General features: G+C 37.3%; 2 protein-coding genes across 2 annotated transcripts; one reads left to right on the forward strand and one right to left on the reverse strand.

The window, feature by feature from the left end:
* The first annotated feature begins 2,469 nt into the window (after positions 1-2,469).
* On the forward strand, positions 2,470-9,850 carry LOC122300858 (protein STRUBBELIG-RECEPTOR FAMILY 7-like). The gene is made up of 16 exons (XM_043111789.1): positions 2,470-2,857; positions 3,725-3,857; positions 3,959-4,030; positions 4,117-4,182; positions 4,275-4,346; positions 4,436-4,507; positions 4,946-5,017; positions 5,105-5,170; positions 5,280-5,342; positions 5,437-5,735; positions 6,697-6,977; positions 7,132-7,403; positions 7,939-8,071; positions 8,879-9,015; positions 9,142-9,298; positions 9,450-9,850. The coding sequence occupies exons 1-16, from the start codon at positions 2,758-2,760 to the stop codon at positions 9,591-9,593; spliced, it is 2,139 nt and encodes a 712-aa protein (XP_042967723.1). The 5' UTR covers positions 2,470-2,757; the 3' UTR covers positions 9,594-9,850.
* Positions 9,851-10,682: 832 nt separating this feature from the next.
* On the reverse strand, positions 10,683-15,393 carry LOC122300859 (26S proteasome regulatory subunit 7A). Its single transcript, XM_043111790.1, has 10 exons — positions 15,202-15,393; positions 14,311-14,392; positions 13,651-13,742; positions 13,489-13,566; positions 12,831-12,892; positions 12,309-12,453; positions 11,978-12,196; positions 11,702-11,883; positions 11,368-11,543; positions 10,683-11,122 (listed from the first exon to the last, which is right to left on the reverse strand). Exons 1-10 carry the CDS (start codon positions 15,286-15,288, stop codon positions 10,965-10,967), a joined length of 1,281 nt encoding a protein of 426 aa, XP_042967724.1. The 5' UTR covers positions 15,289-15,393; the 3' UTR covers positions 10,683-10,964.
* Positions 15,394-20,125: the final 4,732 nt, after the last annotated feature.

Genomic DNA, 20,125 nt, shown 5'->3' on the forward strand with positions numbered 1-20,125 from the left:
CGTACGTAACTTTTGAGTTTTCTCTTGTTTTTTTCCTTAAACATGCAGCTAGCTGACTTTGAGTTGTTACCTCAATACAAAAACTTTTCAGTCGAGAGGTACTACTGCATGCAGAAGAATCTCTTTTTTTTTTTCTTTGAATACATGATCTAAAAGATCGAACGAATAATATTGGAGGCAGGCACGTACGTTTTGATCACTCTCTTTGCTTGAAGGTTCTTATTCTTCACCACTCTTGACCGGCCAATTGAAAAAACTTAAATAGTAGCTGGCCGGGATTAGTCTATATTCGGTTTGATAATAAATTGATATACAAATTAGTTATAATTATATGGAAAAGTATATATATATATAGTTTGAAAATATAATATCCACAAAGAGTATACAATGTTGTGTGCCCATATTTTAAAATACAGTATAATAATTTTCGTTTGTTTTTATAAGGTTGGAATATATTTTTTAATATTATTTTTATTTTATGATTTGAAAAAGTTAAATTATTTATTTTATTTTATGTAAAAATTTTATAAAGTTATAATAAGTAGATGATATGACAATGGTTTCGTATAGGTTCCATCCTAAAAAAACATTAAGAAAAAAACATATTTCCTAGGAAATTTTATTTTTTTACAAAAAAGATTATATAAAACTTAAACAATTAAATATTATATCTAATTATATCATATTATATTGACATGAAATGAGATGAGATAAAATATTTTTATAAAAGTAAACGACGCCCAGCTTTAATCATACCACATTATATTGACAATTTCAAAAAACTATTCATACTATGAATATAATATGATGACAATTGGGCAAATATGCCCCCACCTTCTAGTGTTTCTTGTCATCTCTCTTTCATGGATTCGAATTCCCCTGAAGGTAAGGTACCATGAAAGGAAGCTGATAATAGATTATCAATAAGCTTAGAATTTATTCTTCTTGAATCGATGCCCGAGCGGTTAATGGGGTAGACCGTAAATTCATTGGCAATATGTCTAAGTAATTGGTTCAAATCCATATCTTGAACGTTGTTAAAGACAAAAGGTAACTATTTGACTCCTGCCCTCTAGAAGGTCATATATAAAGCTAAAGAAAACTTTCAAAATTTTCATCTCCAAATACAAGAGAAATAATGTGAAACCCCCTTCGGCAATATATCAACTTTGTATTTTTTTTTTTTTTTTCTTCTTCTTTTCGTGGGGGGAGAGAGAGAGAGCTGAGACAAGGAAAAGGCCAACACCGACTACCGACACATGACTAATTAACGGCTAGTGGCGGACCAGCTGTGTGGTGGTGTGGGGTCCCTTCTCTACCCACACGGCGTGCACCCAACAAACTCTTGACTTTTCTCACCTATTTTTGTCAACTAAAAATAAATATATACCAAACGATAACATCATTATTCAAATTTATTTAATTTAACGTGATATATTAGGTTATAAAATTATTTTTATTATAAAATAAATTTCACAGATTATATAAAATCATACTAATTTATAAATTTTTAATATATTTTTTAAACCTATTTTATTTTATTTTTTAAATTTTATTTCCTTTAAAAATGCATGATATCTTTAATTGGATGATCTTGTGGTGGTTGGCAGCTGAGTTCCACACACTTCCCCACCTACAATTACATACACCTGTCATCCTATTTCCTTATACGCGTATATAGCTCTCATTTTCGCCGACAGATAATATATATTTTGTGGTTTCATTTTCTCCATTTACAACCGTTAGATCTCTAAAATAATGGCCATGTGAATTCTGCATCTACTTTCCTAATTTTTTTTTTTTAATCGATGTTATATTATGAATAATGAAATACACTCTTATAAACGGTAAGTTATATGCACTTCTTCTCGTAATAGTATAAAAAATCTAAGATTTATATAAAAAAAATTCGATTAGATATAATTATTTTTATTTGTTCTTTACGTATTTTATTAATTTAATTATTTAAAAGAATTATTTTATTTTAAAAAAATAATGTATCTAATCACATTACTAAAATATATAAAGAATATATAAAATTAATTGTACATAAAGTTTTTATTATTTATTCAAAAGTAATTTGTTAGTATTTTGAGAGTAACGGTTATATTTCAACTATTATTTATATAATATTAAAGATAGATGATATGTAATGGTATGTAAGAGTGAGTGGCAGTAACATCAGGGGTACGCCCCATTCACTGTCAAGTGAAGTCTACTTCATCGTTTTAAAAGAAGGAAAGACTCGATTATGGCTACAAACTAATCACTCAATCACTCACTGCTACGAAAGCGACTGATTACTTGCTGTTAAAATTTATATGAAAGCTGCTGTTGCTGCTTAATTCAAGTACTTTTTTTTTTTTTTTTATTACATTCTTTCTTTGTAACGAGAGGAAGAGAATAATATGGTTTGGCATTAAAGGGGAAGATAAATTACCCATGTCCATGTCCATGTCCATGGCCATGGCCTCATTTTCGTAGATGAGAAAAGAAAAGGAAAAGCAAAGCAACAGGTGTCATAATTTTAGATTAAATAAAAAAAATTTTAGAATAATAAAAATAAAGAAAGCTCTCTGTGGCTTTGGATTCTTCTGGCAAATCGTGCCTGCCAGCTTTTCTCGGGCGTTGGCTGCAAATGTAGGATTACAAGGTAAAATCTGAGAAAAATAAAGGTTAGAAAAAAAGAGGGAGGAAAGAACATCTGGGTGGGAAATTCTGAGCTCAGAGTGTGTGACTGAGAGATTCAGAGAAGAGATGTCGGAGAGCTGGAGGGGGCTGGTTGTGGTGTTCTTCTGCATCTGCATTTTGGGATGGAGGCCCAGTTCCATTAATGCTGCCACAGATCCAGCAGACGGTCGGTGCCTCGCCCCATCTCCAACCCATTATGTTAATCTTGAATCAAATCTGCATTATTTTTGTACTTCTCTGCTTGTTTCTTCTGGGTTTCATTTGGCTTGTACGATAGTTAGGATTACAATGATTCATTGTAGAGATTCCACCTTTCTTTTCATTTATGCGTATTGTAAAGTGTTTGTACTGATTTTAGGGGTATATAATGGTGTTGATAAATTGGAGAGGAGTTATCTGATGAGGAAAGTTGCTTCTTTTCAGTTAAATTGCAAAACCACTCGCTGTATGGCCTGCGTTTAAGTTCTGGGTATTGATATGATTGGTAGGCTATATATGCGGGCATAGCTCGTATCTCTCACGCATGGTAGTTGGGAAGGAGTTCTTTTGCTAAATACTGTATACTCGACTAAATAAGATTTGTATAAATGAATTTGCTTCTCTTGGCATTCTCAATCTTATTATCGTTTTGTTTAATATATTTAGTTTCCTGATACCCGTCGGAAAGTGTGGGCTTTTTCCAGAACTTCAACCGTTATTCTGACGGATTTAGGATTGAAATATTCGTCTTTTTTTGTTGTTTTTTTTTTTTTTTGTTTTGGGGGGGGGGGGGGGGGGGGGGGGGTGTTGGGTTCTTTGAGAGAGGTGGAGATCCGCACAAAGCATAGGCCTTTAGCTATACATCTCCATCAAATATGATTACCAACACTGAAAGTGCAGAAATCAAAGCTTCATCGAACTGTAAATGAAACTTCAAATGATTGCCAGAAATCAAATGTTTGATGATTAATCTGAAAATTAAATGCAGACTTGATTATATTTTATTTTGATTATATTTTATTTCTATTCAACTTGTGACGTTTTTTATGAACAGCTGCTGTTCTAAGGGGTATGTATAGTAGTTTAAATTCACCTTCTCAGCTAACCCAGTGGAGTTCAACTGGTGATGATCCATGTGGGCAGTCATGGAAAGGCGTTACTTGTTCAGGCAATCGAGTAACTGAAATGTGATTCTACAAGTCCCTTTCATCCCTTGATACATTTTGTCCCTGAGGCATCAATACGAGTGCTGATCTTTTTATCCCTGATCTGTTATAATTTTATACAGTAAATTATCTGGGCTTGGACTTTCTGGATCAATGGGGTACCAGCTCTCAAGTTTGACATTGTTAACCAACCTGTAAGATCAAAGGTCTTATATGTCATATTGACCCATTTTTTTCTAAGCTTAATTGTTTTGATTGGATGATTTGAAAAATCTGGCAGAGACATGAGCAACAATAATCTTGGAGGCGGGATACCTTATTCACTTCCTCCAAATGTGACGCGCCTGTATGCTTCATATTTGTACTTGTTTACTGTCTTTTGTTCTCTCTTTCCTGTAAGATATATGATGAATTATGAAGCTTTTATTTTGTATGCAGGAATCTTGCTTCTAATTCCTTTAATGGAGGTCTCCCTTATTCCATTTCTCAAATGGTTTCTCTTACATACCTGTGGGTAGTTTTCTCTTGTTCATATAATTATGTAACTTTCCGAGCATTCAAACTAAATATTTTTGTTAATATGTTTTATGGGAGTGTAGAAACGTCAGTCACAATCAGCTACATGACCAACTGGTTGACATGTTTGGGCAACTTTCTTCTCTGTCCACAATGTGAGATCCTCTCTTCCCTTCTACAATATAAATTGTAACAAACCAATCAAGATAATTTTCTACTTTGGCTGAACTGAAGAGTTCAAAGCAAATTGGCTCTCTCTCTCTCTCTCTCTCTCTCTCTCTCTCTCTCTCTCTCTCTCTCTCTCTCTCTCTCTCTCTCTCTCTCGCGCGCGCGCGCGCGCGCACACAATCATACAACATTACATTGCAAGTGGCATCATTCCTTAGAAAATATTCATTCAGAATATTTTTGAAGCTTTTGTTTTTTATCTCATGCTTGAGTTATCTGTTCTTTCTCTTAGTTTCATCTTTTTATTATCTTAAATATTTATGAGGTCCAGTCACCACCTCATTTTTTGTGGTGAGGTACTGTAAAAATATTCAAGTTGCCTTTGCTTGAAAAGAGGCAGTGACAATGTCTATTCCCTGCCTCAGGGATCTGTCATTCAATTCTGTGTCGGGCAGCCTTCCAGAGACTTTTAGCTCCCTCACAAGTATGAGCTCAATGTAAGTGTTGAACAATTATCATCTCTTCTTCTTGTACTTGGTAAAGAATCTGACCCTTTCCGGTTTATCTTATCTACCTTTACACAGGTATTTGCAGAACAACCAGTTTGTAGGCCCCATTAATGTCCTTGCTACTCTTCCCCTGCAGACTCTGTGAGTAATTAGCATATAACTCAAGCCAAGTAGGAAACTCTAATACTTATGTTTCCTTGGAGCAACCCGCATTTCATCCTGATAAAGTATTTGTCTCTATGCCTCTTAGGAATGTTGAAAACAACCATTTCAATGGCTGGATTCCTGATCAGTTGAAAAACATTAATCTGCTGTAAGCATCTGACGGTATTGTCAATTGTCATGACAATTCTTAGTTTGAAAACAAAGTTAATACAATCTGAATCTGATCAATTTTCATGACACAGTAAGGATGGCAACTCATGGAATTCAGGGTCTGCACCTCCACCTCCACCTGGTACACCACCAGCCAGCAAAAATCCTAATCACAAATCTGGCAGCAATAACAGCCCATCAGATGGTGCGGGAGGTGGCAATAAGTCAGGAATAGGGGGTGGTGCAATAGCAGGAATAGTGATATCCATCTTGCTTGTTGGGGCAATAGTTGCATTCTTTTTAATTAAGAGAAGATCCAAGAGGTCATTGTCAGATATTGAAAAGCTTGATAATCAGCCCTTCGCCCCTCTTGCTTCAAATGAAGTCCAAGGTTAGATCTGCATCTCACGTGTCGGTTAAGCACCATTGGAAATTCATTCCTATTCTGATTCAGTTTGCTATTAGTGCAGTTTTATTAGGTTGCTTGATGGTGTATGCAATTGTTCGACTATCCTAATGGGAAATAGAGTATTATTTTAGCATTTATTAGAATAAATCAGGGTCTCTTCTCATATGTACATGCTTTTTACCCCCTCCATCCTGTTCACCTTTTCTTATTTGTTTTTTGGGATGTACCATTTAGATTAATCTACTAATTTTTTTAGTAGAAATGAACATAAGAGGTGATTTTGGAAAATACTTGAGGGGCATTTTCTGAAAGTTATGGATTTCATACGAGTTCATTAAATGATTTTCCCTTCAAAAGTTGACCTGACCTTAAGAAGATAAAGTGTGATTGGGGCAGTTCAAAATGATTTCCACCTTTTGATAAGTTGGGTTTAGAGTTTCTGATTTCTGGTGCTAATTACTTGACACAAGATGTAAATTTAGAATTTAGATTTACATACCTGAGAGTGAAAGAAATTACAAATACTAAGGAATTGCTCAACTACAGAGTTCCCGAGAAATATGCCTGCTCCTGATCCATTTTGTTGTCTGTACATGGATTTTATTCAAATTCTCCATAAACTAACTTACCTTAACCTGGTATCACTGAACCGGATTTTGTAAATGGAATAACATTTAGCCTTTAGAAGTCAGCAATACCAAGAAAACTGAGAATAACTATGAAATGTGATTACTAGCCTGTTTCTTAATTGAACCTATTTGGACTTTCCAGAATTTAAAACTTCTTGCCTACCGGTCAATATCTACTTTGCTAATCTGGTTTATATTGAAGTTGGTGCTTTAACTTTGTCTTTCACTTTCAAGCAATTCTGCTTCAATGGCTTTGGTGTATTTCTTAATCTGATTTTCAACGCTTCTTAATTACCTTTAATATTTTATTACAGAAATGAAGTCGATGCAAACTTCATCCATAATCAAGACACATTCTTTTGATACTACTGCCTCAATAAATCTTAGACCCCCACCCATCGATCGTCACAAATCATTTGATGAGGATGATTTCCCAAAGAAGCCCATTGTTGCCAAGAAAGCTAATACAGCTCTTATAAATGCGACATCATATTCGATAGCAGACCTGCAGATGGCTACTGACAGCTTTAGTGTAGAAAATCTTCTCGGGGAGGGGTCTTTTGGACGTGTTTATCGAGCTCGATTTGAGAACAAGGTATAGTCTTGGCTGCTAATTTCGTTTGCCATGTCAATTGTTCAGTGCCACATACATTTGTATTCTTGCTTTATTTCAAGTAAAGAAGTTGTAGTTTGTCTATTATATGTTACTGATCTCTACTGTTTTTTACTTGTTTTTGACAACGTTAAAGGTTCTTGCTGTGAAGAAAATAGATTCATCTGCCCTTCCAGGTGACTTGTCTGAAGAATTCACAGAGATGGTTTCAAACATCTCACAGTTGCATCATCAAAATGTCACAGAGCTAGTTGGTTATTGTTCAGAACATGGGCAGCACCTGCTAGTTTATGAATTCCATAAAAGTGGCTCACTTCATGACTTTCTGCATCTATCTGATGATTACAGCAAACCATTGACATGGAACTCTCGTGTCAAGATTTCTTTGGGAACTGCACGTGCATTGGAGTAAGTTAATAGTGGATTGAGGGGCATAAGAAAGTATGGGTCCCATTAAAACTGCAAAAAAATGAGAGATGTACATGATGTCTTTGGTTCCTTCCTTAAGCATTGGAAATTACTAACTGTAGCTTATATCATTATTCTTTACTGCTTTTGATTGTGAGTAATAGTACCTGTGCCAATGCCAGCAATTTCATCACCTGAAAAACCATTTCTTTGTTGGCCATAAGCCAAGTCAGAGCATTAACTGCCATTACTAAGTTTAGAAAATGGCCGGCAATTCTTAGTCACTTTATGGATGACATATTTGCATGATATTTGGAAGGAGTGCCATCTCACTATGCGTTTGGCAAAGGCATATCCAGTGTCCACTATATTTAAGATACAAGTATAATTTGCACCGTGTGAGGTTTAATTTGTTGCCTTCTGCCATACAGAAGAGATAAACTAGGACAACCAAGATTTTTGCAGCACATAGCATACATTTTTCTGTGTTATTATTGTCTATGAGTTGCCTGATACTCGTGAAGGAACTGTTCAGGTACCTACATGAAGGTTGTTCTCCATCAGTAGTTCACAAAAATATCAAGTCAGCCAACATATTGCTGGATGCAGAACTGAATCCTCACCTGTCAGACTGTGGCCTGACAAGCCATATCCCAAATGCAGATCAGGTGAATTATGAGCCTTTTATAATTTTACAAATTGGTAACGGGAAGAAATTTATGTTTCTACTGATGAAAAGGAGGACTTTCATGTTTCAGTAGGCATTAGGCGACTTGATCGAAACTTCCTCATGATCTGACTTCTCCTAGTGCAAATGAATTTTTAAGTCAAGATGGGTCACATTTTACAGTCGCTAAATTTGCCCGTGTGTTTCTTCACTTATTGTTAACTCATCACCTGTATGATCAATCATAATAAAACTTTTCTCAGTGTTGATTCTGGAGGTCTAATATCTATGTTTTTCTACACTTGAGAAAGTTAAGTCTGGAGGTCTAATATCTGGCAGCAATGACTGCCGTGTGGTAGTAGCACAGACATTTTTAAGCTTTTATCAGTTCTTGGTCTTTCAAACCGTATGTACTGTTTTTTTAAAAAAAACAAAAAAACAAAAATAGAAAAAAAAATGATTTGGATAAGTAAAACTATTAAAACAAGTAATGAGGCATAGCACAAGTATACAAGGAGTATACACAAGGGAAGAGCTAATTTCAAAATTAAGAATTTAGTTGCTACAATTATAATAATAATCAACTGTTTAGTGTAGGGACATTTTTAAGTGTGGTTCATATCGTTTGTTTTCCTACTAAATGCAGATTGAGGGCAATTGATTGTAAATGGTAGCAGAAAAAAAAAACTAGAATAATCGTTTCTAATGTATCTTTGCGTGCATTTTGCATGATCAATCGACTTTTGAATACTTGTATTGATGGTCAATTGTGTGGACAAGTGCTCAAATGTCTTTCTTTCACGCGTAGGTTTTGAACCAGAATGCAGGGTCTGGATACAGTGCACCTGAAGTTGCTATGTCTGGCCAATATACTCTTAAGAGTGACGTCTACAGTTTTGGGGTGGTAATGTTAGAACTTCTTAGTGGGCGTAAACCATTTGATAGGTAAAGCATTGCGATGCCAATAATGTCATTATCTGATCTATGTAGTAGTATATATACTTTTCGAGGTAAAATGCAAATATAGTTAATATGTGATCTGTCTGATTTTTATATGAAAACTTTCGACAGCACAAGGCCTAGATCTGAGCAATCCTTGGTTAGATGGGCTACACCTCAGCTCCATGATATTGATGCTCTTGGAAAAATGGTTGATCCAGCACTTGAAGGGCTCTACCCAGTTAAATCTCTCTCCCGGTTTGCTGATGTTGTAGCTCTGTGCGTCCAGGTAATGCAAAGTAAAGTATGAAGTGCATGTTTAAACCTCATTAGCAGGAAGGACACCAAAATGTCTTTCTTTAAAGGAAATGATACAAGAACAGTAATTAATCTGTACTGATTTTAATTTTTTAATCATCGTTTTCATTTTTATGGGGCAGCCGGAGCCTGAGTTCCGACCACCTATGTCAGAAGTGGTTCAAGCGCTTGTTCGGTTAGTGCAACGAACAAACATGAGTAAGAGAACAATTGGAAGTGATCAAGGAGCATCCCCAAGAACTGAAAACTTAGACACGCAAGAGTGAACCATTCATCCAATGGCTGCAAAATTGTTGTTTGATAAAGCAGATCAGGAAAGTAAAGTTACCTGGTTTGCCTTTTTTATTTTCCTTTTTCCTTTTTCCTTTTTACTCCCTGGATGGAGCTTATGTCGCCTGCTGCACCTTTTGATACCAGAAGTAGAAGCTTGTGCAATATGCTTGTTGATATTACATGTTTGACAATTCTGTCATTGCTATAGTTTTTCAAAAATCGAACTGGACGCAGAAAGTTACTTGAAGCATGTGGAGATCTTAAATTCTTTTTTGATTTCTTCTACTTTTTGAAGTGAGCGGGTGATTGAGAGTGTTAGACTAAAGCATAGAGCAATTTGAACATTTTATTTACTAAAAGGGGGACAAGGTTTGGAAGCCGGGCTTGGGATTATGGGGTTTTACAAAATGATGTAAGTGGTGCCACCTCGTGGCTGAATTCTGAAATATGGAAGAAATAACGAGTTGCCAGAAGCACAACATGAATGGTTGCTTTGTCGTTGTTCTCCATGTCGTGGGATAAAAATCCAAAGCCATATATATATGTATAAATATATATATATATCATGCACAAGTCTCATCGATTCAAAGCAACAGTTGAATGGTAGCTGCTGACAGGGCTGTCAATACATTGCCCGTAGAAATAATTGGAGAGTCCACCGTTGGTGTTTTGTATAGCGTTTTAAGAGACTGATATTGTGGTCAGATAGTGAAAGCGGTAAGGAGAGTGACTCAAAATGTCTCGATTATCTGCATCAACCACTTCAAGATCCATCTTTTTGAGCAATAATTGAATCATAACTTTGGTTGCCATGCTGCAGTTACAAGACCTCAAAATAAGGATTCGAGGAAAGAGAATTTATTGTTGTATCTAAGAGTATTTCGATCAACGTTCATCATCATTTAAGCAAATTCGAGACAAGAATATTGATTTTTTTTTTTTTTTTAATCAAAGTGAAAAGGCTGACTTGGTCTTGGAGTGATCACTTGTGCATAGCAATTTTAGCAGCAATTGGTATAGTCAACGAAATTCTGGTATTCAGTGAACAGATAAAAAAGGAAAGAAAAAGATTGGACATTGTGTAGGTTACGGCCATTCCTCAGACGTCGATCGAATGGCAAAAAAATCATAAAACATAGCTTGATACACTTTCACAACTTTGACAGGGCAAAACCTACACAAGTATAGGTCGCCAATAATTTATGCAGCATGAGAACAATTATATAGTCCGAGCAGATGCAAGTTCCAAATGTTAACTGTAACAGCCCTGAAATGAACCAGGTGGTTCATATCATCCCCACTTCAAAATGTGTGGCAAGTGCTTTCAAGGTTTTTTCTTAGGGAAAGAAGCATAACAGCAATGCTCAGTTGTAGACCATGTACTTGGGCGTTGCACTAAACTTCTGGTATCCCTTGATGACTTTGTTCACAGCATCAAGGAAGTCTTTCTCTGTCACAGTCTTCCTCCGTGCTCGGATAGCATACATTCCAGCTTCTGTGCACACACTCCTTATGTCGGCTCCTGAGAGAGACAAATGTCAGAAATACCAATGTTCAAACCTACTTTTGGCATTGTGAACAAATAACAAACAATAAGGCCATGGAAGAAGACAATGGCACAAAGTAAGGAGGGAGGAAGTGGAAATTGATTAAAGGTATACTAAAGATATTCCATCAAATTAACCAGTTTATAACAATGAAAAGCATTTTATAGCACTGCAATTGAACTTCTAACTCTTTCGGGATAGGAAGAGAAGTAATTCTCACCGGTGGAATTTGGGCAAAGCCGGGCCAGAAGTTCAAATCGGATATCTCTTTCACAGTTCATTGTTCGTGTGTGGATCTTAAATATCTGCGTCCTACTCTCCAGATCAGGAAGGCCAAATTCAACCTTACGATCCAATCGTCCAGGACGTAGAAGAGCAGGATCTAGGGTGTCAGGCCTAAAAAACGACATACAAAATCCAAAACATAAGCAAGCCTATTGTTATAAGCTCATAAATACATCCAAAGCGAGAGAATCAGTTCCATTTCAAAAATAAAAACCAAGGTTGACTAAGGGCCAGAACTGCTGTAACAATAGGTAGGCAACTTAACCAACCTATTTGTAGCCATTAGAACTTTGATGTTTCCACGAGCATCAAAACCATCAAGCTGATTCACAATTTCAAGCATTGTACGCTGAACCTCATTGTCTCCACCAACACCATCATCAAAACGTGCACCTCCTATGGCATCAACTTCATCAAAAAATACAATACAAGCCTTTTTTGAACGTGCCATCTGCAGCAGAAAAAGACTTGTTAGATGACAATACTTACAATAATATGTGAATGATAAGAAGTTTTGAAACTACTGAGCAGGCACAATTATTAACCTGGAATAGTTCTCGAACCATTCGAGCACCCTCCCCAACATATTTCTGAACAAGCTCACTCCCAATAACACGAATGAAGCAAGCATCAGTTCTATTAGCCACTGCTCTAGCTAAAAGTGTTTTACCTGTTCCTGGAGGACCATAGCAGAGAACACCCTTGGGAGGATCAATTCCAAGCTTCACAAATTTCTCAGGATGAAGCATGGGCAGCTCAACAACCTAGAAAAACAATCAATATCGGTAATGCATGCATGCCAACCACCTGAAAGTCTTTCTCAACAAAGAAGAAATGTCACAATAAAAATGACACGGGTAAAAATTATATACGCACTTCTCGCATCTTTTCAATCTGCTCCTTGCATCCACCAACATCATTATAGGTCACATCAGGCTTTTCCTCAACTGTCATCATGGTCACACTTGGGTCAATTTTTGGAGGCAAGGGAATCTGGATCTGATATTTATTGCGATCAACCCTGCAATGACAGAATAAAGGTCAATCAAAGGAGAAGACAAATACATCCCACAAATCTGATGGAGCATAAGTTCTAACTCTTTGTCACCCACATCCCTTAAGAGAAGAAACAGAAAAGATAATCATGTTAACAAGCCAAGGAGTTGGAAGTCCACACCACAGACATCCATCTTAAAGCAATATGTTTGGTCTTATACACAAAGTATCGAATAAAATGTCACAAACCACCTCCCCTGGGCAACTAACTTCTAGATACTCATGCTGAAAGAATGCAATAAGGGGAATACAAAAATGGAATATTTTTAAAAGAGAACACTAGAACATGCATGACACAACTTCTATAGATAAATCTGAAAATTTAAAAAATAAAAAACTCACCCCACACGCATGCCTTCTTCTATGTCAGTCGGGGAAACCTTGTCACCCAGCCCAACAACAAACTGCAGTTTGGGAAAGTAGAAATCACATTTCAAACTGTTACTGGCATGATATTATGAGTTAAACATAATCAAGATGGCATCTTGTCTACTCAAGTTAAAACTCCAAAGAATCCCCATAAAATCCTGTTCTAGCACGCTTGCAAGGGATAAAATATAAAACAGAAATTTCAGAAAGGCACCATAAAATATAGAGAAATACTTTAGCCACAAAAGAATTACCCAAAATTAAATCCACAAACTGATGTGGCTCGATGCAGTACATCAGATTGTAAAGTTACTTTTAATGTAAAGTAGATCTAACGCATCACGTGAAGCCATGTCAATTTGTGGGTTTACATTTGTGTAATCTCTTTATGTCTGTAGCAGTTCTCTAAAATATATTTCTAAAAAATCCATTGTTTATATTTCAAAAAACAAAACAAAAGACTGGTACAAATTCTGGACAAGTTCACACTTTAGAAAAGTTATCAAACTTTGAAAATAGGACAGAACTTGCGAATGAGAAGTTTATTTTTGCTGTGTTTTGGAAAATTAAGCATTTTAAACGAAAAAAGAAACAATGTAACACAAAGGAAACCTTGAGAGTAAAAGTATACCTTAGCAATTTGCTTAACATTTATAACGTACTTGGCATCTTCAGTGTTTGGATTGATGATCTTCGTGCATCTTGCCACCTAATTGATAACCCATTTAATGCTTCTCAGATTGTACAGTTAGAAAACTCTATTGCTAGGCACAACCTGAAGCAAACCACACACCTGCAGAGGCTGCTCCTCCTGCATCATTTGCTTATCAGATACTAGATCCCACTGACTTGGTGCAGCTAATCCAGTGTCAGATTCCTTGATACCTATAAAAAAAAAAAGTGCAGATCAACATTACAATTTTAATCATTTATATAATTTGGACTGGCCAGAAGACACCGAACAGAAAGAAAACAACAAAGAAGGGGCACAGATCAAGTTGTGACATGCAAACATGTCCAAGAATGCATTAGCAGCACATTCTCAAAACTGAAAAAAAGTTCAATGTTATAAGATAATCATAACCTAACAACTAATAAATGAAATACAGCAACCAGATAAGTTGAAAGTAAGAATCTTCAAAAAGAATTGATGGTACACATAAGTAAAACTGAAACCCATTTATCAGGCAATTAAAAAGAAGACCAAATTAAGGGATTGGGGATTGAAGAAGACATCTAGAGAACAAATTTGTACTATAATATTCCATAGCTCTCACATATAACTGTCATACAGTTAACAGGTTTTTTTTTCATCTGCCAGTTAACAAATTAAACAACTCTATGTAATATGTATCTGCAATATTCTAAAGCACACCATTTAAACTATTTATTCTATAACTTATTCCAATCCCTTTACAAGTCAGTTACACGAAAAAGAGAAGGGGAAGCATACCGCATAAATCATTGACTTTCTTAGCCATTTCCTTAATTTCTTTCTCTACTTTCTTGATGCTTGTAGAATAGGGACCCAAACCCTGCACAAAGCATTAAGATTGGTAAAAACGAATCTAAAAAATATCATCACATACAACACACTGACGGACCAGGCCCCATAATGGGATAAAGAGAGAGAGTGAGAGAGTAAGGTATATCATTTATCCCATGCGTAATTGGTCTGAAGTTTCCCTGTAAATGGAATTGAGCAGACTCGATAGTTCTTTTTATAAGTCAAAAATTACTAAAGACTAACAATGAATATATATTACTAGCGATTAACACTAGAGAACCACTGGAATGAGGCAGTGCGCAGAATTAATCGCGAAGCTCAAAACTTCAGGGTGCTTGACAGCATTGTTCTTCAGCGTGAACCCATTGCAAAGACAAAGCATACACTCAAATCATGAACGCGCATATCAATCAGACAGAAAAAGAAGAAACAGACCCAATCTTCAGCATAAACAAAAAAGGAGTAACCTGATTATAAATTCCTACTCAATAACAATTGCAAACTCGTGGAATACGGACCATAAAACTTCCTTTAATTCTTTTAATTTTCTTCTTCCATTTTAATTTGGAAACAGAAAACAAAGGAGAAACGAATAAGGCTTAAATTTCTAAACATACTCGAATCGACAATCATCGCTACAAAGAAAAAAAAAAGTAGGCCAACATCAGGAACAGCCGGTATCAGCGGTGAAAAAACTAAGGAGACCAAAAACCAAAATTAAAAGGGGATCCGGAAGTAGTAAATAGATAAATCGGAAAGCCTAGGAATCTGGGGGAGGCTAATCGAGAAAAGTTGGAAAACGACAGAAACTAGGGTTTGAAAATGAAGAAAGCATACGTAAGTTTTAAGAAGTGCAATGTCATCCTCATCGAGCGGACGAGGATTCTTCTCGTCTTTGAAATCATCTTCGGGCTCAGGCGCCATTCGGATCTGCCGATATGTCTGTGTTTCTTGTAACTGAAGAAGAAAGGAAGAGGTAACTGGGAGAGAGTTCAACGCTTTGTTCGCCAAACCGACCTCAATGGTTTTATTTAGCTATAAACCTTGGGCTTCCTTTATTAAAAGTGGAGCTCAGGGCCCAGCATTCGTGTCCGTTTTGGTCTTTTCACCATTTTATGAGCTAATTACATCCAGACCGGCTACCGGCTTGCAAACCACTCCACGATACTGGCTGTTATTTTTTCAAAAAATAGTGTTAGATTTAGTTGTGCTACAGTCACTTAAAAATATATATAATTTATTATTAAAAAAATTAATTTTCTTTTTATGTAATTTTCTTATTTATTCACTTTTTTTTAAATGATTACGATACTTATACACTCACAGTTTTAAATATCATTTCATTTTTTTTTTCTTCCGTTTTATATCTTCAGCACGATTTAATTGAATCTTAAAAAATAAATGAAATAATAAGCCAATGAAATTATAGAATTAGTGTTACGAAAAAATGAGAAATTCACGTCGAAGAGGATCATTAATCTTCTAGTTCTTTAATTACATAGTAATTAATAAGTGCTAATTTATTAGACAACGGACGTACAGAGAGGGTAGATTGATTTACAAGCACCATTTGGACGCACCGAGGTTAACACGTCATCAAAAAAATACCAAAAATTAAAAAAAAAAAATGCTATTATCATACACTATAATGAATACATGTTAACAAACTTTGGTGTAAACCATAAGACACAGGTGCCTGCCTACTCTGCGTACACAAATGGACCTCTTACGTCACAGAGCATGACAGTTTTGTGTCTGTCTTATTTCATTCCATGTCTGCTGTGAAGTTTGGGACTTCGCCTTGGCAGAGGTACTCATCGCACGTAGATGCTGAACCCCAGTCCTTCCTGAGTCGCAAAATGTCCTCTGTGAAAGTCGATCCAGATGCTCCAATGAACACACTAGACATGGCGCATATTGTCTTATCAAGCATAGCTTGCACCTTCAATATGAAAATTCATACAAATAGAATCGTTCAATTCACCATCCAATAGATCTATAACACCTAGGATGTGCAAAACTTAAATGGGTTTTTTTCTTGGTAGAAAAATGCAATCCCTACAGGGTCAGAAGTCTGGGGTCAATTCTCCGTGTTCCTCCTATCATTCATCAACCAGTATCACCCTAGCTAAAGAGATGTATGAATGGGAGAAGAGAAGCATAATTTACCTGCGAGTCGTCCTCAAGGCCATGTCTGTATAACAAAGCATCCCATTTTTCAGCTGAGTTACGAGGAGGCCTTTTAACAAGTGGCACAGGCTTCCCGTTTAGCACAACAAGTGACTGCAACAAACTAGTTTCACTTTGTGCTGCATCGGTTGATAGATATACAACTGATGCACTGGATTTTTCAACTACTCGAGTGATGCAGTCTGCAGCTTGAGGAATGGGGAAAAAGCAACTAGGCCTTTTAGCATTGCTAGAAAATTAAACAAGAATTATTAGAGGTACTCCGAGGCTAAAGTCTTTCTCAGCAAGTAAACACAAACACGTGCATGCACAATATGCAAATAAAAGCCACATTTGCTCAAAACCAACATGCCGCACCCAATCCAATCACTCATATTGTTCCTTCTAATAGGAGCATGAACAAATATTGCTTTAACGTTATTTCTTTTTTTTTGATAAGTAAAACGGTAGTATTAATAATAAAAGGCATAGCCCAAGTACACAAGATGGTATACAAGAGATAAGACCTATCTAGGTCGCTATAGAAGTTGCAAGGAACTCATGTACATTTAAACCATTAAAGTCTATAGCTAGAGTCCACAGGAATAAAGTACTGAAAAAAATAGAACTAAGCTCCTCTTTTGTCCGTTCCTTATCTTCGAAAGTTCTCTCATTGCGCTCTTGCCAAATACACCACATAATACAAATAGGGATCATCTTCCACACCGCTTTGATTTGTGAATCTCCACCCGGCACCACCCAACTAGCCAATAATTCTACCACTGACTCCGGCATTACCCAACTTAACCCTACTCGACTGAAAACTTCACACCACAAAGCTCTTGCTATCTCACAATGAAGCAGGAGATGGTTCACTGTCTCTCCAGTTTTCTTACACATACAACACCAATCAGTGATGATGATCCGACGCTTACGCAAATTATCGGTAGTCAAGATCTTTCCCAACGCTGCTGTCCAGGTGAAGAAAAGTGACTTGGAAGGCGCCTTATTCCTCCACAAGCTTTTCCATGGGAAAGGAGGATTTGGTATATTTGTAAGGGCCTTATAATAAGAGCGGACTGAGAAAGTACCCTTACCCACCAGTTTCCACCATAGCTTATCTTCATGTCTTCCATTCATCTTCATAGAGTACACTAGGCTGAAAAACTCTGTGAAGCTATTTACTTCCCAATCATGTGCTGTTCTACAGAAAGAGACGTTCCAATGGACTTGATCCCCTGAACGAACTAAAAGATCTGCCACCGAAGCTTCTGGATCACAAGCCACTCGAAAAACCAACAGGAAGGAATCCTTCAAAGCCTCCTCCCCACACCAGATATCTCTCCAAAATTTTATACGTGTGCCCTCCCCCACCAATAGTTTCGTATGGTTGACAAACAACCCCCACCCTCTTCTTATATGCTTCCAAATCCCCACCCCATAAGGCCCAGGCCCCTCTCTAGTGCACCATCCCCCCCATAAGCTGCCATGTTTACTCTCGACTACTAATTTCCATAATGCTTCCGGTTCTCTATTGTATCTCCATAACCATTTCCCAAGTAGTGCCCGATTGAATTTTCTTAAGTTCTTTATCCCTAACCCACCTGAAGAAATTGGTCTGCATAGCTTATCCCAACTGATTATAATATACTCCATCAGTCATATGAATGCAAAAAATCAGAGACAAGTCTCAACCCAACGGAAGGTCAAACAGAATCTATATAGGTAAGTAATAGACCCCAGAATTTCCATCTTTTTCAACAAGGATAAATGGAATGTCCAGCCTAAGGAGGTGGTGGCAATATCTACAATAAAGATGTGAACATAACAAAATGCAAATCACTAGCAAATGCTTCCAGATTATAATCTGCCTTTCCTCCCAGACTTAAGCTAGGATTTCTTGGCAAAAACGGTGCATATAATGAATAACCATAGCTAATAGGCAACAATGCGAAATTATTTTTAGAACCAGATTGCCTTTGGATGAAAATAAATTGCGCAAGGGGGTAAAATCAAGGAGGTAAAGATCAATTGGAGTTTCAGGGATCAATCAGTATGTCAAGGAACAATTACAACAAGCATAGCTATCAGAAAATTGCATATTTCCATGATGTCAAACCTAATTTCACGTATTCATAATATTTGAGTATTGAAGTGGGAAAGGGAAAACGTATAACATACCAGAACTTCAAGAAGCCGTGTCTCCGGAAGTGAAGTGCTACGAAATTCTTTCCCAAGAATGTCTGAATGAAACGCTGGGCGGTAAGCATAATAAGACGACTCGGTTCGATGGGTGTCTTGCATTTATGAGCAAGGGGGCCACCTGGCTGCATCACCCAATCTTGCTCCACATCCGCAAAGAAAATGTCTCCAATTGCAACAACATTGTCGTCTGAGGAGAACTTGGACTGAACCTCTTGAGCAGTCCTCTTGTTTGGCTTCTTAATATCCTCGACCCAAGCAGGCTCAGGCTTCCCCATCGAAATTCCCAACGATTTCAGCCTCTTGATACGCTCCTCATCCACATAACAAGGCTGAGGCAGTGAAAAATAACATATAAACGTATCTATGTGCATGTGATGAGTCTTCTTAGCCTCAGAGAACTCTTCAAACGAAACAACAACCTTTCTTCCAAAGCATTCGTTAATATGCTCAATATCCAACACCCTATGATACTGGTAATCTACTCTGGAGCTCGGAATGACCAAAACCCGGTTGAGTAGAGCTGCAAAGAACATGTGCTTCTCCAAGCAGATCAAATGGTTGGACATCTGCCCGGACACGCAAATCGCGAACAAGTACTTATTCGATTTCGGCTTCCACTCGATGGTTCTTCGTTCACTCGTCTTCTGGTCCACCTTTCTACACCTACCAAAACCATAACCACCCCCGAAATTAGGATCTTGAAAATCTGATTGGAACTCGGACAAGTTCCCGTACCGGTGGGACGACAAGAGTACCTGCTGAATCTCTTTATTCAAGGAAATCTGCTTGAGAACGTTGGATTTAAGATCTTCAAGCAATGAGGTCGATGAAAGGTTCTCGGTTCCCAATTGGGAGTTGTTCCATAAACTTAAAAGCCCTAATTTCTGTTGCCTCAACAAATAAAGAGCGCGCAATTCGGATTCGCGCCAATGATCGAATCTGCTGTCAGAGGGGAAAAGGTTGCGGACGTCGGTGGAGAAGTAGAGGATGAGGATGGGAAGAGGAAGAAGGATGGCGAGTAGGTACCTCTTATTGAAGTGGAGGCGAAAACGGCGGCGTACCGAGGAATGCAGTTCGTCAATGCGGAAGGCCGAGCGAGTGGGGGAATGGAGGTGCTTGACGTCTTCGTCTTGTGAAATCAGGTTCCGGCGGTCTTCCTCGTCCTCCGCCGATGAATCTCTCTCCATTTCGCTTTAACTTCTTTCTTCCTGTTCCCCGGAAATCACATTCCAAGTTTCCAACCGAGGAACGCGATACAGAATTACTGAGTGAGGACGCCGAAATTAATATTATTGTTTGAATTGCCGGAGTGCATATGATACGAGAGAGAGAGAGAGAGAGAGAGAGAGAGAGAGAGAGAGAGAGAGAGAAGATGAGAGTGATCGGG

The sequence above is a fragment of the Carya illinoinensis genome, chromosome 2 (genome assembly GCF_018687715.1).
Source record: "Carya illinoinensis cultivar Pawnee chromosome 2, C.illinoinensisPawnee_v1, whole genome shotgun sequence".
Classification (NCBI taxonomy): Eukaryota; Viridiplantae; Streptophyta; class Magnoliopsida; order Fagales; family Juglandaceae; genus Carya; species Carya illinoinensis.